The following is a 26,841-nucleotide window of genomic DNA, read 5'->3' as shown; positions in this document are numbered from 1 at the left end:
TCTAATTACCAAAACACTACAATAGAATTTTAAAGTTCTACAAAATTCAACAGGATGAAAAGAGCTGTCTTCTTTTGTCTCCTTCATTTCTAGACATATAATCCTCCTCATTAATTATGTTAAAATCTGTAGCAAGAAGCTTACTGATTTCAAACTCCCTAACTAAAAACTGACACATAGTTTAGTTTAATCAAACAGATTGCAAAAACAGCTCAAAGAAGCTTAAAGGTCTTCCATTATCTTTAAGTATTGCTAGATGAATGGCAGGCACTCAGGTATTTGTTAAATCATGTGTAGTTATGCAAGAGTCCAAGATCTCCCAATTACAGTTCCTCTTTAAATTTGGGAGTCATGTAGCAGGCTATAAGATGGCGTTTGAACATCTTTTGTTAAGAGGTTATTTACATACTATAAGAAAGATCTGATTTTTTTCCTTTTAATGTATTTTTTCTTTTTCTTGTTAAGACTCTAAATGATGTTTTTAAGACGGTGGTACAGGGGAATTCCCTGGCGGTCTAGTGGTTAGGACTCGGTGCTCTCACTGCCCAGGAGATCTTAGGCCCAGGAACTAAGATCTGGCAAGCTGAGCGCAGTGCAGCCCCCGCCCAACCCACCCCCCCCCAAAAAAAGGTACAGGTTGTTTTTTAAAGTGGAAGTGGTGTGAAGGAGAATGAATATTAAATACCTGTTTCTATGGCTTGGGCTTCGTTGGTCTTCCACTGCTCCGCTACATCATTTGCTAATGGATCATCTGGATTGGGAGCACTTAACAAAGCCTGGATCGATAGCAGAACTGTGCGGATCTGCAGTGCTGGGGACCACTTATCTATGAAGGTAACAGGCCCAGAATGACCAAGCATGAAAAAAACAGCCACAGAACTGCTGCACTTCCCTCCTACAGAGTTCTGTGGTCTTTATATTATATAAGGTAAAATTACAATATTCAGATTCTCAAAAGGGAATGCTTAAGAGAAAAAGGTGAAATCTTAATAGCATATAATGATAAAGATAACACTTACCTTTCAAAATATCTAAACATATTCTTCCCAACTTGTCTACATTAGGATGATAAATTTTGGTCATGAAACGTACTTTAGGGGCTGCCATTGGGTATTCTTCCGGAAGGAATAGTTCAAGTTTAAAAGTCCCTCCCTCAAAGGGGGAATCCTGAGGGCCAGCAATGACCACATGAAAATAACGGGCGTTGCTCTCATCTGGTTCTGCTTTAATGCCGGGAACTGGCTCTGCCAGCAAACGCTGGGTTTCCTACAACAGAAAAACATAACACATTTGTGAAACAAATATCATTCTGCTAAACACCAAAATAAAAGAAAATTTATCTCTTGGAATTGGACATAAAAGAACCTCTCCAATCTCCTAAATAGTTTTTATTTAGCTTAATAAAATGCAAAGTTCAAAGGAAAAAACATAATCACAATCAGCTGAAAGCAACTGCAAGCAAATACTGATGACATCATATACAATTCCAGCTACAAATGTCTACAAATACGTTGAGAATAAAATTAGACTAATGAAACTGATCTTATACTCAAGGAAAAGAGAAGAAAAAAAAACACTAGAATTACTACATAGGTAAAGTAACTTGCTCTGTTTAAACTTTACCAAAACCAAGCTGTTTAAAAAGTAAAATTAGTTTTTAAAGCCATTGAAAAATCTCCCCTCTGAAAAATATAATGGAACAAAATAAGTACAAGTGCCTAGGCATTTAAACAGGGCTAGAGACATATACACAACCACGCTGATTAGTCTCTAAAATTGACAACGACTCAAATGGACCCTTCTTGCTCCCTCAGCAATCATATCATTAGTTCTCTTTTCCATCTTTCTCCCTCTCTCCTAAATAACTGTAATATCCTTCCTCCTCTCTGTTCAAACCTCCAATATCTCCATCCACATCCTCACTTTTGGCTGGTAACTCTGCTTTGTATTTCATGAGAAAATAGAAACCTCCTTAAGTTCCCACTGTAGCATTTGTATACCAACCCGCATGTGTGTGCCCATGTGCTCTGCACCTTTTCTCCTGTTACTAAGGATGAAATGGCTGTCACTGGCTAAAACCAACCTCTCCACTAGATCTTATCTCCTTCTCACCTACTCAAGGACATTGCTCTAGCATCGCCTTCCTCTCTTGAATCATCAGTTTCCCCTCTTTATTGGATCTTTCCCCAAACTATACAAACTTACTGTAATTTCTCGCCCAAAAAAGGAGAAAATGACCTTGACCTGACTCTCCCCCACCAGCTACTGCCCCATTGCTTTGCTCCTCTTTGAAAGTTATCTATACTTGCATGTCTCCAATTTCTCTCCTCCCCTCCTATCTTGAACACAACTCTCCAATCAGGCTCTAGCCACCAACCTGCTTGTTGAGGTCATCAATGATTCCCACATGGTAAAATCAAATGGCTAAAGCTTAATCTGCATCTTAATTGACTTAAACACAATATCTTACCCAGCTGGTCTGCCCTCTCCTTGGTCTGCAAGGCTTCATCCAGCTTCCTGCAGCTGGCTCTCTTCCTACTTGTACACTCTCCTGGCTCTCTTCCTACTTGTATGGCAGCAGCTCCTTGCAGTTTATTCCCACCTCCCCAATACTCCAATATTAACGTGCGCCAGGGCTCTGTCCTAGGTCTTCTACTCTGCCTACACACTTCCAGAGTGATCTCATCCAGTCCAATGAATTTAAATACTCAATCCACTCCATATATGCTGAAGCCCCAAAAGCATATCCTGCACAGATATCTCCCTGAATCACGCCTCTTCTATCCATAACTGTCTGCTCAACAGCTGCTCTTAAATGTCTAATACGCATCCCAAATGTAGCATGACCTTTCCCCACCCTCAACCTGCTCCTCCTCAAAGCCTTCCTCGAGTCAGTTAACCAGAAATCCATCCTTCCAACTGATCCACCTTTTCCTTCATACCCCACCCATCTAACCTGATAAGCAAATTTTGTTGGCTTGAACTTCGAAATCTACCCGGAATTGGACAGAAGTCTCATCACTCCACTGCTACACTCCTGATCCAAGCCACCATCAGCTCTCACCTGACAGACTTCAACAGCCAACTAACTTGTTCTACCTGCTTCTGACCCTCAACCCCCATCTGTATTCCACAGAACTTTTAAAAATCAAAGTCCTTATAATGCCCCCCAAAAGAAGCTTTACGTGATCCCCTCATTCCACCTATCTCTTAGCCATCTTCAGCTATGCTTCTGCCACCCTATCCCCCCATCTCATCTGCTTTGTTCCAGCCAGACTAGCTTCTATGTAGTTCTTCAACCTGCGAGGCATACTCCTCCCTCAGGTACTTTGTGCTCACTTTTCTTCCCCCAACTTTCTATAGAGCTCACCCACCCAGTTCCCAAGATCTCCATTCAAATGTGTTTTCTCTCAGTGAAGCCTCCATAATCGAATCTGCAAACCCCACTCCACCTATCCCACACCCTCCCCCTCTATCCCTGCTCCCCCTGCCCCACCAACTGTATCTCCAGGGCCTCCGAACATATTACATCTCACTTGTTTTGTTTGGAATGTAAGTAACACAGAAGGGGAGATTTGTGTTTATTTACTGCTATATCCTCAGCATTTGGAACAGTGCCTGGCACCACAGATGTCCAGTAAATATCTTACTGACTTATGAATCTATCTAATGTTACAAAGAACGAGGAATAAACAATCAGAAATTTCATCTTTAACATTAATGTTATTCAAAGCAGGATGAGCACATCTCAAGAAGAAAAAGAATCCACTCAGGGGCTTCCCTGGCGGCGCAGTGGTTGAGAGTCCACCTCCCGATGCAGGGACACGGGTTCGTGCCCCGGTCCGGGAAGATCCCACATGCCGCAGAGCGGCTGGGCCTGTGAGCCATGGCTGCTGAGCCTGCGCATCCGGAGTCTGTGCTCCGCAATGGGAGAGGCCACAACAGTGGGAGGCCCGCATATGGCAAAAAAAAAAAAAAAAAAAAAGCTATTATCACTCAAACTCTAAGTTTGGGAAAATTTTTCTTTAAATGTATATATTTATATATTACATATGTATCTGTATATGTAAATATTACATATATGTATATGTAAATGTATATGTATATAATGTATATTTAAGGTATATATTTATTCATGTACACACACACACACACACACACACACACATACTTGTCACTTCAAAATTATAAAACTATTTCCCTAAAATATTTTTCTGGTAACCTTACAACATTGTTTAAATTTTTTGGAAAAAAAAAAAAAAAAAAAAAAAATCCACTCAGGTGTGGTAAGAAATAATCTAATTTATATTTATAAATTATTTAGCCAGAAAAATGTTAATATTCAATATAAAAACTGACAATAATAGTACATGTAGTTTTATATATTAGTAATATATTTTCAACCCTTTGAATACGTATGTGTAGTCAAAAACATTTAGAACACTGCAGTATCTAAACATTTAGGTATGAAAATCAATGAATGAGAATATTGTATTCACACTGCCTTCATTTAAGAAAAAGTATACACCTTACACTACTTCACTCTACAGCCTGCAGTGCATATACTAAAAAAAGATTTCTCTGTCAGCACGGTTATATATTGAAATAGTCACAAGATGCAGATACAAAATCAAATCCTTTCCCAAAATGTGTTAAACTCATTTAAAGTAATGCTTTTAATACTTTAATTCAAGACTAGTTTGTTTTGTTTTGTTTTAATCATGGCAATGCAAGGGCAAATCAAAAACTGAAACGATATACACTACTTTCAGCAAAATATTCTTTAGATTCAAACAAAGTAAAACATTTTTTGGAGCATTAAAAATCTCAAGAGGCAATAAAGAAGCCTCCCATCTTGGGAAGTCCTCCAACATGTAACTAGAACAAAAGAGAAAAAGTAAAGATACCAGGATGAACAGCAGGCGTGAAGGTATGAGAAAAGAAGTGGATGGTAAAATTCCTTGAATTTTGACTCCTCACCTCCATCCTCCTTTGGTTTTACCCCAGGTCTTCATATTTTTAGAAAGCCATAAAGAGAGAGAGACTGGGGGAAAAAAAGAGAAAGCTGGGGTCCAAGAACCCCAAAACACCATTCCCTGGTTAAACGAAATAGTAGCTCTATTCAAAGCTATAAAAAGCTTCCAGAAGGGCCTCTAAGATCACATCCCAAAATAGCTTCAAAATCACTCTCTGTAGACATTGTCAGAGGCAGAGAGCGCATTCTCCCCATCTTCAGTTCACCCTCAAAATCAGACAGTCTTTCTAAAGAATGTACATATTAAACATATCACGTGGCCTGATCAAGTATCAGATTTCATCAGAACACATTCTAGAATAAGCTCTTGGGTATCGAAAACTTTTTGAAATAGTTTTTATATGCTCTCAAGTCCTAACGGATTTTGATATAATGAACAGATGCGTAATTATTTGACTACACAGCACTCATTTCCCAAACCCACAGCATAAATTACAGGAGGAAAAAAAGAATAAAATCCAAACCAAATGGAACAATTCTCTCCCACAGAAGTTGTCGATTTTTCCCTAAAAAGGCAAAAACTGGGTAGGAAATAAAATCCTTCCTGCTACTACTCTCACACATGGTTATAACTGTGAAACACGTTCTAGTTTTATCCTATCCTTTGGCAGAAAGACAGTGAAGTATTCTTCAAGTCTAGAAATAATGGGTTCAAATTACTAGTGCATTGCTTAACTACAGTTTTGAGCACGTAATTTACATTGCTCTGAGCCTCAGCTTCCTCATCTATATAGTTAACATTACCTCTCATGCAGAGGTGCTATGAAGAGCAAATGAGATAACACTGTAAAGGGACTTGGCAAATGAAGTCACATAAGAAGGCCACAGTCACATTATAACCAACTCAAAAAGAATCTAGGGTAAGAACAAAGCACAGTAACAAGTTTCAAGATTTATTAAATAACAGTGTTTGTTTTTAAAGAAAACAATAACCTGTAGTTGCATTTTGTGATCCTATTTGTTTAAAAGCAATCCTGGGACTGAATCCCAGGTAGAACTTAGGTTAGGCCATGCAGAATAGAAAGTAATGTAGACTAGTTTAGAAAATTGGTTACAAAAAGTAGAAAAGGAAGTACATAAAAGGAGAATATGAATTTAAGTGGCAACAAGATTAGGTCGCAAGGAAACTATGTCATCTTACAGAATGCATATAGCAGTTCATGCTACAAATACTTTAAAGGATTTAAATAACATCAAATTGATCTGATTATCAACAGATCTATTGGGACTCAAAGAGCAAATCCCAGAATAACACCACAGTAATGACAACACTTGACATTCAATCAACTAAACTCCATTAACTAGGACTTTTCCTGTTTTTAGGTTCAGTAATAATTTGTGTGCACTATGAAACAATGTAAGGTCTTACAAATTTTAAGGCAATGAATTATGTACAGTAAAATTTTAGATAATAAACCACTCTTAGAAAAAGAGTGGTAATTTTCATGTAGGAAAAGCTGTCCCACTTATTAACTGTATATACCCCCAACACATTATATGTACAGCAATTAGAGTTTTCCCCATTTAGAATATTCTCTGAAACACAAAACTGCAATTGTGGATCTTTTAGCTCATCTCGCCTGAGATCTGACTATATACTCAATAACTCTATCAGGGACACCCCTGGTGGCGCAGTGGTTAAGGATCTGCGTGCCAATGCAGGGGACATGGGTCCAGGAGGGTCCTACATGCTGTGGAGCAACTAAGCCCATGCGCCACAACTACTGAGCCTGTGCTCTAGAGTCCTCGAGCCACAACTAACTGAGCCCACGTGCCGCAACCACTGAAGCCCGTGCACCTAGAGCCCGTGCTCCGCAACAAGAGAAGCCACAACAACGAGAAGCCCATGCACGGCAACCAAGGGTAGCCCCCGCTCGCCGCAACTAGAGAAAGCCCACGCACAGCAGAGAAGACCCAACTCAGCCAAAAATAAATAAATTAAAAAAAAAAAAAAAGAGTTCGCATGCTGCAACTAAAGATCCTGCACACAGCAACAAAGATCCCACGTGCTGCAACTGAGACCTGGTGCAGCCAAATAAATAATAAAATAAATTAATTAATTTTTTAAAAGTAATGTGGTAAAAAGAAAAAGGTAAAATTAATTTTAATATTTTATTTAACCCAATATATTCAAAATAGCATTTCAACACGTAACCAATATAAAAATTATTGATGTATTTTATGATCTTTTTTCATATTGAGTCTTCAAAATCCAGTGTGTAATTTATACTTAGGGCACATATCAATTTGAACTAGACACTTTTCAACTGCAATCTCCACATGGGACTGGTAGCTACCATATAGGACAGTGAAACACAAGACAATCCTGTTATGTGATGATTTTACTTACAGGTCATTAAGAATAATTTAACTTACTTCATATAGTGAGTAAAATTTGGTAGAGAAATTTTAAAGCATCACTATATTCCCCTCAAAAAATTCTTTATGAAAAGTAACGTCAGGGAATTCCTTGGCAGTCCAGTGGTTAGGACTTGGGGCTTTTCACTGCCAAGGGTGCAGGTTTGATCCCTGGTCGGCGAACTAAGATCCTGTAAGCCTCACAGCACGGCCAAAAAAAAAAAAGTAATGTCAGACATCTGAATCACTAATGGCAGGAATGTGTATTACTGTTTTTACAGTCACAAGATTGTGTTTGAAAATGATTTGTAGCAATTAAAAAAAAACACTGCATGGAGAAAAATTAATTCAAACAAGGCAAGTTCACGATGAAATAAGGGTTAATCGGTGAGAAATAATTTTAGTGGTTCACACTACCCCCTAGTGGACATAAGACATCATCTACTTATATCAACCCCTTTTCCTTGTAAAATGAAAAATCTGACAATCATATAAGTTAATTATTTTACCCTAATTCACTGTTTTTTAAAATGCTTATCCTAAAGTTAGATGAGAATAATGATTCTAAAGGCACACCCTCCTCCTCCTTTTTCTCCCTCTACTCCCACACACTTAAATCTCATAATTTCTTAGGTGGTACACTCAGAGACGGAAAAATGGAGGTAACTGTTTCAAAGGCGCTGGATACCAAGACATCACTTTGTTGAAAAGCTTTATTTCCAGTCAGACTGATAAGTAACAGTTAGGAAAGTACTCCTGTGTTCCACTTGGAGTAACATCCAATAGATAGGGTGGGATGACTTGGGCAAGAAATCTCTCCATTCTAATTTTTCTCCTCAACCCAAGACCAGATCAATACTTCTGTTAAGTTCAGTGAAAAGGAATGGAGACTTAGGAGCCAGAGAAGAACTTTTCAAAGGCTAAGTATATCCAACCAACTTACTTCTCAGGTCTGAATTTGTCTGGAAGCATCTCCCCATACTTCCAGTTTCCTGCACATTAATACCTCCACTACTCTTACCATAACTAGCACAATAACTTGGTTTACTTGTCAGACCCTACACTATTGGAAGATGGGAACTCCAGCTAGCAAATGGTGGTGGTTAAGTGCTAAATAAAGGCTTCTTTCAGGAGTAAATGCATGCACACTCAGGTCCCATACAGCTGACGAGAAGGATTACTCTACCTGCTGTCAGTTAGTAACTTCTACCCCAGGAACGGCACATACAATTATTCCAATCAGTGACAATGGACAAAAATCTGAAAATCCTACTAACAAACTGTGCATCCAACAAGGAAAACTATTAGGCTGAATTCCTTGTCTTCCTTGTCTACTACCCCCCCAATTCTTTTGCCCCCTAAACGCATCAGGTTATGTTTCAGTCTGTTTCTTTTCCTCCCGCATCACTAGCCTGTAAATTCCATAAGGTCAGGGACTCTATGCAATTATCAAGCAATGTTCCCAGATCAGCAGAGAATCTATAAAAGCTCAAGTAATAAAAAAAAAAACTAGGTCAAATACCAATTTAAGTGCTTTAAATGTATTACTAACTCATTTAATCCTCAGACCCATTTTACAAATGAGGAAAATGAGGAACTAAGAGTGACCACTTAACAGTATAACCAAAGCTAGCAAGTGACAGAGCCAGGTTTGAAATCCAGGCTATTGGGCTCTACTCACTGTAGCTTCAGAGCCCGTTTTCTTAATCTCAATGGTAAAGAGAAAGACAATTAATACAAACAGTAAATATCAAATGTTTGGTAGGACAATAAATAACACAGAAGTTAAGGAAGGGCTTCATAATCATGAGGAAGTACTTCATGAAAAAGGTAAATTAAGCCATGTCACTTATTTTTTTCTTTTGGGATTGTCAACTGAAGAAGTATATAGTCTTACTAAGATAAATAGGGTAGGGGGAAAAATCTGCTATATTTGATTTAAAAATTGGTATAGACCAATTTTTGCATTCTTTTTTAAATTTTAATAATGGTTATTTTTTATTTATTTGTTTGTTTATTTTTGGTTGCGCTGGGTCTTCATTGCTGCGCGTGGGCTTGCGACCCTAACTATCTGCTATATGGTAAGCCATTCTGTCTCTGATATTACAAAAACCATTATGCTCTGAAATGTTCTGTGACTTTGAAATATGAACTTACTAACAAATGTATTCATTCCTTATTTTGCTCATGGTATTGCGGCATCAACTAACTCTAAGTAAGAGTAAAACAGAGTCCCTTGCCCCCTCCCACCCCAGGAATTTATTTCAATGTGAGTATAAATATACACAAAAGTCAGTTTTTTTTAAACATCTTTGTTGGAGTATAATTGATTTACAATGTTGTGTTAGTTTCTGCTGTATAACAAAGTGAGTCAGCTATACGTATACATATGTCCCCATATCTCCTCCCTCTTGCATCTCCCTCCCAACCCTCCCTATCCCACCCCTCTAGGTGCTCACAAAGCACCTAGCTAATCTCCCCGTGCTATGCAGCTGCTTCCCACTAGCTATCTATTTTACATTTGGTAGTGTATATATGTCAATGCTACTCTCTCACTTCGTCCCAGCTTACCCTTCCCCCTCCCAAAAGTCAGTTTTTGGAAGATGCATTTTAGAATGGGTATCTCAAGGTCTTAAGAGTAGGTACAGGTGTGAGTTAGGGACACTACACGAACAACAGGACTAGATTGGGGGCATATTTTTTCTTGGCTATTTCTAAAGACACTTTAAAAGTTTTCTGGAAAGACAGAAACTTTACATCTCCATCTTTTTTTCCCTCTGTTTTTTTGAAAGATTTCTAAATATTGGCATCACAGTTAAAGAGAGTATCAACTACTCCTTCATATAGCACTCATGAAATTCTTGGTGGTAAAAATGTCCTTTGAATACCCAGCACTGTAATTAGTAGACTGATAGAAGTTATGTTTCCCCATTTCTCTTGGTTTCTTATTTGATGATGCCATAACACTTCATGGCTTGAAATGACTTTAGCACCAGCTCAAAAAATAAGTCTTTAGTGATTTGAATACTTTAACTGCCCATCTTAATGAATTCTGTGTCTTAGGAATGATATTTTAGACCTCTGAATGAAGAGAGGACCTAATAATTTAGTAACACTTCATCAGTGGGATTGCTATTGTGCCAAGGTACTTAAGGCACTGTTATTAAACCCATTAAAAAAAAAAACTTGCATATTTAAGATTCTGGTAGGGAGGGTGTAACTTAACAGGTGGGGGAGGGAAAGTCTTCTGAATTCATCCTGAATGGAAACAGGGAAAAATTTTAAATGCCTGTTCCTGTATGGTGAACAATAATTATGAGTGATACATTAGCAAAAACCAGTGAACACGTACTTTTTAAAAAATTCATCTTAAGTTAGAAATGATCTAGATTGTGGGTTTCTTTCTTTCTCAAAGTTTTAACTCATTGTTTGAAGTTGATAATTCATTTTAAGGCCCTTATGTGTGAGTTTAGACAGTTGTCTGTAAATCTATCCACTATTAAGCGACGGTAAAAATTCCCCATTTGTTCATAGCTTTTGCTCCTCTTCCTTAGTGCAATGTTCAGGTTGGGAGCTTAAGAAGAATGCGAGGGACTTCCCTGGTGGCGCAGTGGTTAAGAATCGCCTGCCAATGCAGGGGACACGCGTTTGAGCCCTGGTCTGGGAAGATCCACACGCCGCGGAGCAACTAAGCCCGTGCGCCACAACTACTGAGCCTGCGCTCTAGAGCCCGTGAGCCACAACTACTGAGCCCGCACACCAAGAGCCCATGCTCCGCAACAAGAGAAACCACCAAAATGAGAAGCCTGTACACTGCAATGAAGAGAAGTGCCCACTCACCGCTACTAGAGAAAGCCGGCACGCAGAAATGGAGACCCAATGCAACCAAAAATAAATATATAAATAAATATTTTAAAAACATAACCACAATATAATTTTAAAAAAAAAGAATGCGAAAATTTGAAGTAACTGTTGTAGAAAATAGAAAAACTTATCTATGGTCACACAGAAGGACTGCCTGGCAGCAGAAGGCAAAATGAGGTTCGTAGTAGACATTCATCATTGCTTTTGGCTACCTAACAGCTAGAACACCCTTTTTTGGGAAGCACACTCCCCAACCTTCATGGATCCTCACCTCCCTCAACAGAAGCTTTAGTCTTATTTCCTAACTCTCTTGCAACCTAGTATGTGAGACCTAGGCTCATTCAAAAACCTGTGCATCAGAAGCTAAGAAATAAGGATCCATTCTGGAGGGCACAGCAGTAGTTACCTCTAGACAACCAAGTGCAGCCTCCTGTACTTGGCATCAGCAATCACACTGTAGTGTGTGTTGCATGCGATGCCCACAGTGAAGTCCGTGATGTGAGTCCGAGCCTTGTTCCTGACTGCCTCTCTCTTTGGCACTCCTAAAGACTGTGTTAGGTATCTCATAACTCAATAAATACTACTGCGGATTAAAATAGCCAAAGTTGGCTTCCATTGTTTGCTGAAAACAAAGTCTAAGTTAGAAAAGAAAGTGAAGATAAGGTTAAGAGCTAATAGACTGGGGACTTTCCTGGTGGCGCAGTGGTTAAGAATCCGCCTGCCAATGCAGGGGACACAAGTCCGATCCCTGGTCCAGGAAGATCCCACATGCCGCGAAGCAACTAAGCCCAAGCGCCCAACTACTGAGCCTGCGCTCTAGAGCCCACCAGCCACAACTATTGAGCCTGCGTACTGCAACTACTGAAGCCTGCGTGCCTAGAGCCCATGCTCCACAAGACAAGCCACCGCAATGGGAAACCCGTGCACCACAATGAAGAGTAGCCCCCGCTCGCTGAAACTAGAGAAAGCCTGCACACGCAACAAAGACCCAACACAGCCAAAACTAAAAATAAAATAATTAATTTAAAAAAAAAAAGAGCTAATAGACTGCGGGTAAAATGAAGAGGTTAAGAAGCAGCTATCTCTTTGGAATTAAATGGGGTCAAAGGCGGAGAGCAGTGAAGCTGGCTAACTTCTTTATCAAAGAACTTCTACGGGCTTCCCTGGTGGCAGAGGGGTTGAGAGTCCGCCTGCCGATGCAGGGGACACGGGTTCGTGCCCCGGTCCGGGAAGATCCCACATGCCGCGAAGCGTCTAGTCCCGTGAGCCATGGCCGCTGAGCCTGCGTGTCCGGAGCCTGTGCTCCGCAACGGGAGAGGCCACAACAGTGAGAGGGCCATGTACCTCCAAAAAAAAAAAAAAAGAACTTCTACCTAGTTTAAGAGCCTTTACAGAGGGAGCTAATTTACATTAGAGAGCTAACTTCAACTAGGCATCCTCGTGTACCTACTAGGGAAAAAACTTTAGAGCTAGGAATCTGAACTTAATCCCAGTTCTAATTGTGCTAAATTGTTATAATAACCTTACAAACTCTTTTACCTCCCCAATCTACTAAAATTTAGTCCCTTGAACATTTCAAAGGTTCTCTCTAGCACCAAATTTGGCTAAACATTTTATCATTGGAATGTGTTAAATCTTACTGCTGTATGCTTCCTTCTACTGGACGGTCCCTTTTTGTAATACGCTTTAACCTTGTAATTACTGTTCAATACTCAGTATTTATTTCATCTTCCCTGTTGAGGGAAGGGATATAAATGAATATACTGTATCCCCAGTATCTATGACAATGCTTAATACCTAAATAAGGAAGAAATCTGTTGCGAATGATACCTGCTTTTTCCCCCAAGTTTATTTCACCTGCTCATTAAAGAAAAATACATATGAAATCAACTTAAAATCGCTCTACTCCTAATAACCAAAATCTGGTTAATATTCCAGTATATTTGTATTTGTTCTGACAAAGACAAAATGCTTAAAAACAGTTTAATGTGTTTACACTTTTTCACTTATTATGTCCCTGCATGGTGCTTTCCTGGTTGCTTTATAGATAATCAATATTCTTTGCAAACCATATGACATAAACAGGCATTTTTCCTGGCCTACCAGCTAGTGGCTACAGTTCTACAACTACTATATATTATTTATTCAATCCTTTTCCTTGATTACTAGTTATTTCAGGTTTCAAATGTGGCAATCACAGCAAAATTTAAGTGCTAAATGCCTAAGGACTCTACTAATAGCAAAGGCCTCTGTTGATATTAACAGACAAGAAGACAGATGGAAGCTCAGCAGTCAAAATTTTCAGTGAGGCAAACAAAAACAAGTTACAGTTCGTCCAGATTTGAATTCTCAATCCATCTGTGTCACTGACATAATTTTGTCCAAAATACAAACCACCAGAAAGGAAAAATTAAGTTTTTTTCACACTCTGCATGCAACTGTGTGATAAATTAGGAAGCAATCCGATATTAGGGTCTGTCTCCCCCAAATAAGCATCCTTTAACAAGTCTGCCACACTGTACAGCTCCAAGAGAGGACCATTCACATCACAGTCTGCACGAATGACACCCCTTGAAGTTGTGCAGCGCAAAATCCTAAATACTCTGGATTAAAAATAAAACTTCAGTTTAGCATCTGTAAAAATAAAGTTTAGTATTGTCTAACACATGGAAAATTGACTACATATATGATAATTCTAATAAAATCAAAATATATTATTTACCCCAAACATCCCATTTCCCTACCCACTGTTGACAAATGGGTGTTCACTATGCTTTAAAAATCTATGCCCCATGGAACTTCCCTGATGGCACAGTGGTTAAGAATCCACCTGCCATTGCAGGGGACACGGGTTTGATCCCTGGTCCAGGAGGATCCCACACGCCGCAGAGCAACTAAGCCCATGCACCACAACTACTGAGTCTGTGCTCTAGAGCCCACGAGCTACAACTACTGAGCCCATACACCAAAACTACTGAGCCCATGCGCTGCAACTACTGAAGCCCGTGCGCTCTAGGGCCTGCGTGCCGCAACTACTGAACCCACGTGCTGCGACTACTGAAGCCCACACGCCTACAGCCCATGCTCCACAAGAGAAGCCACTGCAATGAGAAGCATGCACACCGCAACGAAGAGCAGCCCCCGTTCGCCCCCAACTAGAGAAAGCCCGTGCGCAGCAACAAAGACTCAATGCAGCCAAAAAAAAAAACTATGCCCCATTTCAGAGTTATGTTTAATATTATCTATTTTGTTGAACAAATATGAAATGACAATCATAGGTTTCCCACACAAAATACGTTCATTCTTCTTAGACTTAGAGTGAGGCAGTATCTTTGCAAAATCAGAAAACAGTAGTAAGCAATATTAAAAAAGGGTCAGAATTACATTAGGCTCTATTCTATGCAATCCAACTCTCCCAACCACTCTAGAGCTAGATTAGTACATTAAGCAGATAAAGAAGCAGAGAGATCAAGTGAGGATGTCCAAGCTAGTATTTGGCAGAGCTAGAAATCAATCCCAGAGAGCCTGGCCCCAGATTCTGTACTCCTTCCACACATAACCACACATCTCTATATACACAAAATCCTTTTGTTCTTGAGAATTAGGAAGTAGACTTAAGCCATGTAAGCCATAAAACATTATTTTGCCCACAAAGCAGCATTTCTACAATTTTGAAAGTCAACTGACAGTTAAGAGGTAAGCAACTGACTAAATGCTACTGTGGCCTCTCCCATTGCGGAGCACAGGCTCCGGACGCGCAGGCTCAGCGGCCATGGCTCAGGGGCCCAGCCGCTCCACGGCATGTGGGATCTTCCCGGACCGGGGCACGAATCCATGTCCCCTGCGTTGGCAGGCGGACTCTCAACCACTGCGCCACCAGGGAAGCTCAAATGCTACTGAAAATTGTTGGGAAGCAGGGGTGTACCTTCTGTAGAAGGCCATCCCTTACACACTTCGCCACCCTACTGTTGGTCTCCCAACTACACCAGTTCCTATAGGTCAAGGCCCAGGTCTAATGTTTGCAGTCCCAATGCTGAGCACCACACTGTCACATTCTGTACCAGTTGAATGAACAGATCTAACTACTGACTGGGTAAAGGAGGATCCAAGAACTTCCAAAAACGGTAGGCCCAAGGCTTTAAGGAGCCAGATGGTGACTGTATATGGCTGGAGCATGTAAAAAAAAAAAAAAAAAGAAAGAAAAGGACTTTTTAAAAATTCCAAATCCAATCTTCACAAACTATTTCAAACTTTTTGCTCAAAAGCTTTGGCCTTGGTACCTTCCCTACAGGTTGTGCACTTAAAGGACCAAATACTAAGCAGCAGAGATAGCAGGCTTAAGTTTCTCTTGCCCCTTTAGCAACTTTGAAGATCCAATAGTCATCTTCCTCAACTTTAATAATGATCATTTGCTCAGTACTAACTGGTTGACATATTAAAGATTCAGTCCTCTATCTCAAGGTTTTTAGAAGAATTTGGAATGAAATTTCTCAAGAAACCAAATTAACATGAGGTTAAGGATTTTAATATTTCAAAGATTATCAATTTGGTTGAAAGTTAAGTAATCTTAAGAGATCCAGCTGGAGTATAACTTAGTACATATACGTCTTTTTTATTCTTCTGTGATTTCAGGTGATTATTTTGTCCTGTGCTACTGAGCCACAGGAGAAAATGACCACGACAACTCAGATTTTAATATAACTGAAATAAGCACAAATTTACATACTAAGGTAGAAGTATTATATGATACAGCACCTGTGTACAGTAATACTGGTCAAATTCATCCACTTCATGTGGATAGCCTGAGTCTCTGAAACAATGCAACCATACATCTAAAGAATATGAATGCTAGACTTAGGGCTTGCTGGCAATGTGAGCTAATATATTATGTAAAAATACATCTGAACAACAACAATAAAAAAAACAGGCTACAGAACCATAAAATAACTGATTTAAATTGTCCAAGTAAACAATGGCTTCTTTGAGGAAAGGAATTACCTGAAAGTGGAGACACTTTTCAATGAGTACCCCCCTTTGTTGAATTCTGTAACATGTGCAAGACCAAAAAAAAAAAAGTTTTTAAATAAAATCATCTAAAGAAATTGTGCATTTTGAGTAACCCTATTTTGAAAGTAACGATGTCTCATTATCAAGACAATCCTTAAAACTCAGAATAGTCAAAGATTTAAAAAAACAATGCTATTTAGTGCTGTGGAGAAAACTGGATCTCATATACTTGGCTGGTGGGACTACACGCTGGCCAACCTCTAAGAATTCCACCTCTTGGAACCTATCCTAAAGAAAAACTGTGGATGTGCTCAAAAGTACACCTCCAGAAATAACGATCACAACAAAGAAAAAAGATACTGTAAATGTAACAGTGTAGAAAAATATTCCTTCTACATAAAGTGAAAACACACTTCAAAACAGTATGATCTTTTAATTTAAGTGCTGTGCTGGGGTGATGGAATGTTCTCAATCTTAACTGAGATGGGTTTCACAGCTGTATACATTTGTCAAAACTCAAATTGTACACTTAAAATGAGTGTGTGTAACTGTATGCAAATTGCACATTAATAAAGTTGATTTAAAAGAAAAAAAAGTACAGTATGTACTGTGCCTTAAGCTTACTGAGGGAAGGAACTGGGTCCTAATTTAGGGAAACAAGGTTCTTTATTCACCTGAGTACTTGCCAGGATTTGGGGGCAGGAGCTACACAGTTTGACCAGGCATTAGAGAATCTAAGCAGCGGAGCAATGCAAGTGGAGAGAAATGAGAAGAGAAGAGAAAACCGAGAGCCAACAAGGTGAGTTACACCATTTGCTGCTAAACTCCTAACTCAATAAAAATCACTAAACTTGCAAAACGCTTGCAACTAATGGATTCTTGTCTCAGTTAATAGCATGTACAATCCCAGAACCACACAGAAAAAAGGAAACTTCAAGACCTTAAACTACTAATAAATGGCCAAACTTTGGGCAGGACATTAGACTTTCAGAGCCTAAAGAACTGGAGAGCTAGATAAATTTAGTTAAAACTCCAATGTGCAGGGACTGACAACTGGATTAATCCCTAAAATTGAGTTGGATGTTCACATACATTGTTTCATTTAATTCTCATAAATGCACACAGAAGCCTATCCAGCAGAAGTCCACTCTAGAGCCAAGGGCTCTTTTCACACATCACAATTAGAGCCTGGAATCCTCAGCATCCAGCAGTGCTTCACACCTCTGCCTTCACGTTAGGTGAATGACAAAGAGTTTATAACTAAAAGGTGTAAAGAGAAAATTATAACTAAAAGGTGTAAAGGGAAAATATGTCTCTTAACTTGCTCTGGTAGTATATGAAGCCCTGTCCTTAGGGCTAATGCAGAGTCAAAGGCAGGCGGAACTTGTCCCCCTTGGCATTTTCTCTCTTTAATCCCCACTTGAAGGCATGCAGTTCTGTCTTTCCTGAGATTTGAGGGCTGGCCAAATAAAGTGGGGGATTCCAGTGATTTGGTACAAAGGCATTTCTCTGTAGTATATAATACTTAAAAAAAAAATCAAAACAAATACACACATTTTTAAAAACTGTATAAATTCCTAATTCTGTAGGACTGAAGTCAAGCCAAATACTGCCATATCTCAAGAGCTTCTTGCCCTTCCCTGTCATGGGCTGGACCAGAAGGTCAGGCAGCTTTCTATGTTTAAAACAACTATACTGGGGACTTCCCTGGTGGTGCAGTGGTTAGGAATCTGCCTGCCAATGCAGGTGACACGGGTTCAAGCCCTGGTCCAGGAAGACTCCACATGCCGCGGAGAAACTAAGCCCGTGCACCACAGCTACTGAGCCTATGTGCTGCAACTACTGAAGCCCGCGCACCTAGAGTCTGTGCTCCACAACAAGAGAAGTCACCGCAATGAGAAGCCCGCGCACCTCAACGAAGATTAGTCCCCGCTCGCCCCAACTAGAGAAAGTCCACACGGAGCAACTAAGACCCAACACAGCCAATAAATAAATAAATAAATTTTTAAAAATTAAAAAAGAAACCAAAACCCTCTACACTGGGAAATTTATATCTGTGCCAGGTGTAAAGTAAGTATCTCTCACTTATCCTTCTATACTTTGTGATTCTGGAGGTGGGACTCTGCAAACCACATTTCTGCTCTGCCAGGGGCTCCCTGTTAAACTCTGCAGATGAGGTGGGCAGTGCTAAAGCTGCTAGAGGGGACTTGCCTCTTCCAGGCTTCTTGTCCACCTGAAGTGCCTGTGAGCATCACCCAACATCCCTGCAGCAATTCATCCAATTCACAGTTTATCCCACACTGAGAGAGCCAGTTTGTCACAGCACCTCTCCCTGCACCACCCCACCGGCTCCCCCACAAGAGGGCGATACTCTCTTCAGAGGTCTGGATCCCAGCTAGGGCTCCTTCTCTCAAGTTTCTAAATTTTAATAACTTCAACTTTTTCTCTCGTTTCTCCCCCCAGACTTAGGAGACGTAGCTGCTTCCTATAGCTGCTACCTCCACAATACCTTAAAGTTCTCTTTTCATCTTTCAGTCACCTAAGTAACAACTTGACATATGTGACAGCTCCCAGGTGTTCACGGACTGCCAGAGTAAGGATCAGCCCAGCCGCCTGCACTCCACCTAGTACCACCCCACCCCTCTGGCCCTCTACTCAGCAAAAGACACAAAGGACAGCTGGGAAGCAAGAGGGCAGCTGTGCCAGTTAAGGAAATGACAAGTCTAGAGGGAGCCCACACAAGCACCTTGGCCCACAGATGTCTGGGAGCCTTTCCACTTGACACAGGCAGAAGCCACAGTGCCCATATCCAACAACTAGAAAATAATCAAATTCGGGATTCAAAGGTGATTTATGGGTATCAAAGTGAGTTTCACAGAAGTCAGGACCAACCCTATACTAACTAAAAGCCACCTTTCCTCGCCTTTCAAAGCAGAGGACCTCAGCTAGATGCTCTTTAGAGAACAATCTGATAATGTGCTCTAAGTAAGCCACACCCAAGTGTGAATGACCCAAACAGAATTTCACAAACGTGGGAGAATTCTGAGACTCCCAACCACTATCCAACCAACTTCTCCCCAACCACACTTCTCCAGTACCCTGATAAAAGATTTAAAGTCCCAGGCTTCCCTGGTGGTGCAGTGGTTGAGAATCTGCCTGCCAGTGCAGGGGACACCGGTTCGAGCCCTGGTCTGGGAAGATCCCACATGCCGCGGAGCAACTGGGCCCGTGAGCCACAACTGCTGAGCCTGTGTGTCTGGAGCCTGTGCTCTGCAACAAGAGAGGGCCATGCACCACGATGAAGAGTGGCCCCAGCTCGCTGCAACTAGAGAAAGCCCTCACACAGAAACGAAGACCCAACATAGCCAAAAATAAACAAATAAATTTATTTTTAAAAAAATATTTAAAGTCCAGCAATTCTGCACACAGCTTGGTAATACTTTGAGGCAACAATTTCACATATTTGGGCATCAAATGAATCTAAAGAAAAAGGTAAGCTGCACAAATCAAGATTAAGGAAAGCGATCTTCCTGCCAGAGGATATAAATAACCTTTCTCAGTCTTTCTCACTTCCATTATAAAGCTTTTCAGTAGATGTAAGAACAATAAGACTCTTGATACTGAGCAAAATGGGCAATATTTCTGTAGTTCGCAATCACATTTTTCTGTTTTCCAACAGAAGTTATATGATTAACTCTGTGATATAAATAAGAGAGACTAACTAGTATGATAATGTAAACACCTACAATTTTATAATTATAAGGTGAATCTTTGGACTTGGACTGCAACATTTGAGGCTTTAAAAAATACAACCTTCTTTTTTTTTAATGAATGTTAGTGTGTTTCTATACTACCCCCCTCCTCCTGCTCCAGCCATACACTGGCTTTCATTTTACTAAAGTCAAACATTTGAATTCAATCATTCTACTACACATGCCAGCTAATGGCAAAATGAAGTAGCTGATATGTACCAAGCAGAAAAAATTATCTTGAGTATTTGTTTTAGTCTGCCATAAACAATAGAGGGACCTGTCAACAATCAGTACAAGGAACACAGTAGATATTCAGTGTATTCACTAATACTCGTAATGTTTAAAATATTAACATACAGGGCTTCCCTGGTGGAGCAGTGGTTGAGATCCGCCTGCCAATGCAGGGGACACGGGTTCGTGCCCCGGTCCAGGAAGATCCCACATACGGCGGAGCAGCTGGGCCCACGAGCCACGGCTGCTGAGCCTGCGCGTCGGAGCCTGTGCTCCACAACAGGAGAGGCCACAACAGTGAAAGGCCTGCGTACCGCAAAAAAATAAAAATAAATTTAAAAATTAACATACATTGGTCATAATTTATTTACATAAATACATAACCCCAATTGGCTTAATGATTCAACCAAAGAAATAAAGTAGCAGGACTGCCCTGGTGGCGCAGTGGTCAAGAATCCGCCTGCCAATGCAGGGGATACGGGTTCGAGCCCTGGTCCGGGAAGATCCCACATGCCGTGGAGCAACTAAGCCCGTGCGCCACAACTACTGAGGCTGCGCTCTAGAGCCCTCGAGCCACAACTACTGAGCCCATGTGCCGCAACCACTGAAGTCTAGAGCCCTCGAGCCACAACTACTGAGCCCATGTGCCGCAACCACTGAAGCCCACGCACCTAGAGCCCGTGCTCTGCAACAAGAGAAGCCACTGCAATGAGAAGTCCGCGCACTGCAACGAAGAGCAGCCCCCGCTCGCCGCAACTAGAGAAAGCCTACGCGTAGCAACAAAGACCCAACGCAGCCAAAATAAATAAATTAAATTAATTTATAAAAAAAGAAAAAAATAAAGTAGCACTTTGCAGTAAAGAAGTGTATGTGTGCACTCTTAAAATATTAAAATTGCTATAACTTGTGCACTCTTAAAATATTAAAATTGCTATAATTTAATTACTCATAAGAGGGAACATATGCAAGATCTACTTTCTTTTTTCATTATAGTGGACCTGAATATCTGCATTTTTACATCCATACCTGAGGGGCTTAGGGAGTGAAAGCCTGCTGAGTAGGACTGGGTTCTTGGCTATCAGAGTCCCATTGCATACTAATACAGTAAAATCTGCTAGTGCAATCCCTACAACAAATGGAGATGACATTGGTCTTCTCCAACTCCTATGTTTATGGCCCTGTTACAACTAACCCACTATTATCAATTAAGCAGTAGAAAACAAAAGGCTAGTGTGTATGTATGAGAACCATGAGGGCAAGGGTATACAGGCTTTCTAAAAAAGTATACATGGCGCTCAAAACCCTGACCCAAGGAGTGTCAAATATTTTATTTTTCTGATGGCTACAAAGAGCAAATTAAAATATCTTTTCACCAGTTTTTAAAAAAGAATGAAATCTTGCCATTTGTGACAATGTGGATGAACCCAAAAGACATAATGCTAAGTAAGATATGCCAGACACAAAGACAAATAGGCATGTCACTTATGTGCAGAACCTTAAAAAAAAAAAGTCAGACTCAAAATAACAGATTAAAAAGGTGGTTACCAGAGTCTGGAAGGTGGAGGGAAAGGGAAGATATTGATCAAAGGATACAAACTTTCAGTTAGAAGATGAAAGACCTAATGTATAGCATGCTGACCATAGTTAATAGTAATGTATTATATACTTGAAATTTGCTAAGAGATCTGTAGACCACCAGAACAAAAGAGATCTCTCTGACCACCAGAACAAAAACAACAAAGGTAAGTAAGTAAGGAAAGTGACAGATAATGTTAGTTTGTGGTAATCATTTCACAATGTATACATATATCAAAACATCACCTTGTACACCTTAAATACACACAATTTTATTTGTCAAAAGTTAAAGTTTTGGGCTTCCCTGGTGGCGCAGTGGTTGAGAGTCCACCTGCCAATGCAGGGGACACGGGTTCGTGCCCCGGTCCGGGAGGATCCCACATGCCGCAGAGCGGCTGGGCCCGTGGGCCATGGCTGCTGAGCCTGCGTGTCCGGAGCCCATGCTCTGCAACGGGAGAGGCCACAACAGTGAGAGGCTCACGTACCAAAAATAAATAAATAAAATAAAATTAAGAAAAAAGAAAAAAACAAAAAAGTTAAAGTTTTTTTCACTATGATGACTCAATTAACAACAGGACCAACATTTGTTTCCTAGAGTGCCTTTACAGGATTTTAGAAAATAAAGCAAATGACTTAAATTTTATCCCTGATTTTCTTTTCACGCAGAAAATAGTATCTCTAGTTTCTGTACCACAATATACTTCATACTAGGAATATAAGCAAGATGACTACAGTCAAGATTGTCTCAGGAGGAGAAAAAAAACCCAATCCCAACCAACACAGAGTGCTGGGCAGTCACATTTCATACAAAGGATGTTCCCTTGCCAACATGGCATAATTCAAAAGTTGGAAAATACATCATTTTAACTGGTAAACACCATCAGTATCAGACGTTGTATAGGAGAGAGGAGACAGGGAAGGAGATGGCAATGAATTAAGATGAAAAGACCAGGTTGTGAAAAAGCCTTGCATGCCAAGTTAAGGAATCTGAACTCTAGCCTGAACATAGTAGAGTAACATGATCACATTGGGTGTTTTTAGAATAATGTGGCAATGTGGAAAATGAAGAGAGAAAGAGAGAGAGAAACAGCACGTGTGTGTGTGTGTGTGTGTGTGTGTGTGAGTGTGTGTGTGTGTGAAGACAGAAAGATTTGTTCTCCGATTACTGCAAAAACATGCAGGAGAGGGTAAGAGCCTGAGAGGATGGGAGACAGGAATGGGTTAGGAGAAGGACAGGCATTTCTAAGGTTCAGTCGACTTATGACTGAATGTCTAAGAGAGAAGAGCGGGGAGGAGAGAAGAGGAAACAGAAGTAAATTGCAGGCAACTGGGTAATGTTAATGTAATTAATAAAGAAAAGAAACACCAAAGGTACTAATGCAAGGGAGGGGGAGACAGCAAAATGAATACATTTCACTGTAAAATAAAGTTGATTTTAAAATGTGTGCAAGACATCTAAGTGGAGATAAAAAGTAGGCACTTGGAGAGACCTGAAACTCACCATTAGATTTTGGAATCACTGATCAATGCTGACTGCAGCCAAGAAAATGAATAAATGTGTTCAGGAGAATATATAATGAGAAAAGGTCCAAGGTCTGAACCCCAAGAGAATATGAACATTTAAAGGCTTTAAAACTATCATAGCAGATAGGATACAGGCCTTCATATTAGCTATACTGGAAAGCTATTCAAAATTTCATTATATTGCTACTACTCAGCATTTGTCCTGGGTTGGTTTTTTTGGTTTTTTTTTTGAGAATTGCTTAAAGCCCAATTTAAAAGCCAAAAAGGAAAGTCAGTTCCAGGATTAAATGATCATGGCTTTGTCTCAACGAGAAGTTTTTAAAAAGGAACTAGAAATAATGGAGGCCCAGGAAAAGTGAGTTGGCCAAGGTCACAAAGTTTCTTAATACTTAAGACAAAAATAAAAGTCAGTGCTGTTCCTACCCATTATTCACCAGAATTGGCTCAAGTTTTTCATTCTCCAGCAATCAAAACCAATCTTTTTTTTTTTTTTTTTGGCCGTGCTGTGCAGCTTGCAAGATCTTAATTCCCTGACCAATGATTGAACCCAGGCCCGGTGGTGAAAGTGCCCGCTGGACTGCCAAAGAATTCCCCAAATCCAATCTTTAACGATAAAAATTTACTGGCTGCTGACAATTTAAAAAATAATAATAACGGCTCACAAGGCTAAAGGATACTTCTTAAACGTTAGAAAGCAATGCAGGTTGCAAATGTTTTTAGTTTTATGGGAACCAATACAGATTTTTACCTGCTAAAACTTCTGCTTTGCTTCATTCAGCATTGTAATTTCTTAGAAGTATTTACTTAGAAAAATTTCAACTAAAAAAATTTTAAAAGGAATGAAGTACTGATACATACTACAATATGGGTGAACTTTGAAAACATGCTAAGTGAAAGAAGTCAGACACCAAAAGCTGTATTGTATGATTCCATTTATATGAAATGTCCAGAATAGGTGAATCCATAGAGAAAGTAGCTGCACGGGTGCCAGGGGTTGAGGGAGTAGGGACAGAGAGGGACTGCTAAAGGGTAGAGGGTTTCTTCTTCGGATGATGAAAAAGTTCTGGAATTAGAAAGCGGTGATAGTTGCACAACTTTGTGAATGTTAAAACCACTGAATTGTACATTTGAAAAGGTGAATTTTATATGTGATTTGTATCTCAAAAATATGAAGCATTTTGGTTTTCCTTTCATATTCAGAAAGATTTTAGCATTTTTTCTATGAAGTGGAGACTGGAATAGCAAAAGAAAGTGAAGGGGAAATCATCTCTGTATTACTTGATTATTTTTAGTTTGTAACAGTTTGTATACTGACTTTTTAGTAATGACTATATATCCATGAATTACACTTTTAAAGGAAAAAAACTCTTTCAAATTAAAGATTGCATTTGAAGTGTCTGTGGTCCAAGCGAAGAAGTGCTGACTCATGTTACAGTTTTAGCACTGCTCAAATATCTTCCTAGAGTTTGATATGTCTAACCTGGAATGACATTCTTCTCCCCCGACCCCGTTTTTCTACTTATCTTTCAAAATTCAGCTCAAATGTCACCCCCCTAAAAACTTCTTTCCCTAAACCAAACTTGGAGGGTTTCCCCATCCAGAATGTCACATCTTCGGTGTTCCCACTGATGCTTTTGTTTTCTATATATGAGAAACTACTGGCTTTATGTATGATTTTAGTTCTACCACATTCTACCCAACTTTGCATTGAAGCCAAGCATATACTAGGCCATTGTTTCTGCAAGGTGCACACTAAAATCATCTGGAGATCTTAAGACAAAACATAACAAAAAAACATTCTGGGGCTGGCAACTGTTAAATTTATAAACACCCAGATAATTCTGATGCACTACCATAAACTGCTCAGATTACGGACCAATATTCACAGAAAATATCTTCTACTTCCTACCACTCAAGACATCAGCAGCCCACCCAATTAAACTAAGGGAAGATTCTGATAAGAAATAGGCAAGGTTTGGCCAAGTGTTTACTGACCTCTAATCACAGTCAGTGGCAGGAACCTGAACGGAGATTGCAGCACTTTTAGTTTAACCCTTATCTGAACCACAACAATAAAGACAGGGTAGACAGAGTACTTCATTCAGGGTGAAAAAAAAAAATTTACTTAATGGGAGTAGCTCTTTTACAGCTAAAGGTAAGAAACTTCAAGCTTTATAGCTGTAAATCACTGTGCCTCCAAGTGTGAAAAGAAATGACTTTTTAAAAAAAGCCAAAGCAAGAACTGCAGTGCAAATGTAGGGGGAATTTTACTGGAAAGCACTTTTCCTTATTCTCTCTAAATACAAGTGAGGAAATTAAGTAGGTACAAATACCCTCCACTTAGTGGAAAACACAAAATTCAAATTAATATATATACAAGTGTAAGATAATTCTATCTTTAGGCTTACTGAATGAAAAACATCTTGTTTAAAACTCACATTAGAGTGGTTATGGTCTGATACAGTGATACCTCAAATGTATTTTCCACCTGCTCTTTAGTTCCTTCTCACTGGAACCCCGAACTTCCCCAAATCCAGGGACCCAGGAGAGCAGGAGAGGAATATGCCACCCCAGAGAGGCAGTCCATCTTAAGGTAAACTGTATTACTAAACAGCACTCACGCAAAAGCCTGTAATTAAACTACAATAAGACACTATCCACCACACATAATGGATCTCTGGAATATATAATGCATTCATGTTCTCTTTCTCTCCCTCTCTCCCTCTTTCTCTCTCCCTCTCCCTCTCCTTCCAGCTTTCATATCTACTATTCCCTGTGTCCACTCTCCCCACTGCTCTTCAAGTTTAAAAACACTCCTCAACAGATATTGATACCTTTTCTCAGACTATGGTAAATCCCAGATATTCCTTCTTTTATAACACACCTCACTGTAATTTCTTGTTTCACAGCTCTATTTTTCACCAGACAGCGATGCCTATCTTTTTTTACTGGCTTGGTGAATACATACTGTGCATTCAATAAATGTCCATTTAATTGAACTGAAACATGTTTTATGAATGGATAATAAAAAGGCAGACAAATCGCAATGTTATGGAAGATTGAAATTTGGCCTTGGGCTCTTACTAGCTTACTAAAGCCACTTTTGCCCCTGCTCCACAGTAAGGGGGTAAAGTGGATGGTAATCCCAATGGTCCTTAAAGGTCACTAAAAACACAGTGACTTTACAGCAATAACATTTTCCTTAGTATAAACTATAAAGAAATCTTAGAAAGCTCTAAAGAAATAAAAAGCACCCACAGTCTCAAGACACAAAGATAACATTTGTTAGATTTCTTTCTAGTATTTTCTCCACTACAGTGCCTTCAGTCACTGGATTGTAGACTTTAAAAATAAAAACTGATTTGCCCAAAACAGACCAAACCTCTGACAGTGACATATTGTGATGGTACTGAAAACTAAAGGAGTTTGAAAATATGAAGAGGAAGCAGACAATTAAAAAAAAAAAAAAAAAAAAAAAAGGGGTTCCCCGGGGGG

At 39.8% G+C, this 26,841-nt stretch overlaps 1 protein-coding gene across 1 annotated transcript in view; it reads right to left on the bottom strand.

Moving 5' to 3' along the window:
- UBE2N (ubiquitin conjugating enzyme E2 N) overlaps nucleotides 1–26,841 on the bottom strand; it is a 37,639-nt gene that overhangs the window by 3,886 nt on the left and 6,912 nt on the right. The window contains exons 2-3 of the mRNA XM_024754392.1: nucleotides 1,020–1,266; nucleotides 686–826 (exon numbers count right to left, since the gene is read on the bottom strand). Of these exons, the coding sequence (XP_024610160.1) occupies nucleotides 686–826; nucleotides 1,020–1,266 (388 nt within the window). The remainder of the gene's footprint in view (nucleotides 1–685; nucleotides 827–1,019; nucleotides 1,267–26,841) is intronic.

Source organism: Neophocaena asiaeorientalis, unplaced genomic scaffold (assembly GCF_003031525.2).
Source record: "Neophocaena asiaeorientalis asiaeorientalis breed wild unplaced genomic scaffold, Neophocaena_asiaeorientalis_V1.1 scaffold92, whole genome shotgun sequence".
In the NCBI taxonomy this organism is placed as follows: domain Eukaryota; kingdom Metazoa; phylum Chordata; class Mammalia; order Artiodactyla; family Phocoenidae; genus Neophocaena; species Neophocaena asiaeorientalis.
This window is presented reverse-complemented; position numbering and strand designations above follow the sequence as displayed.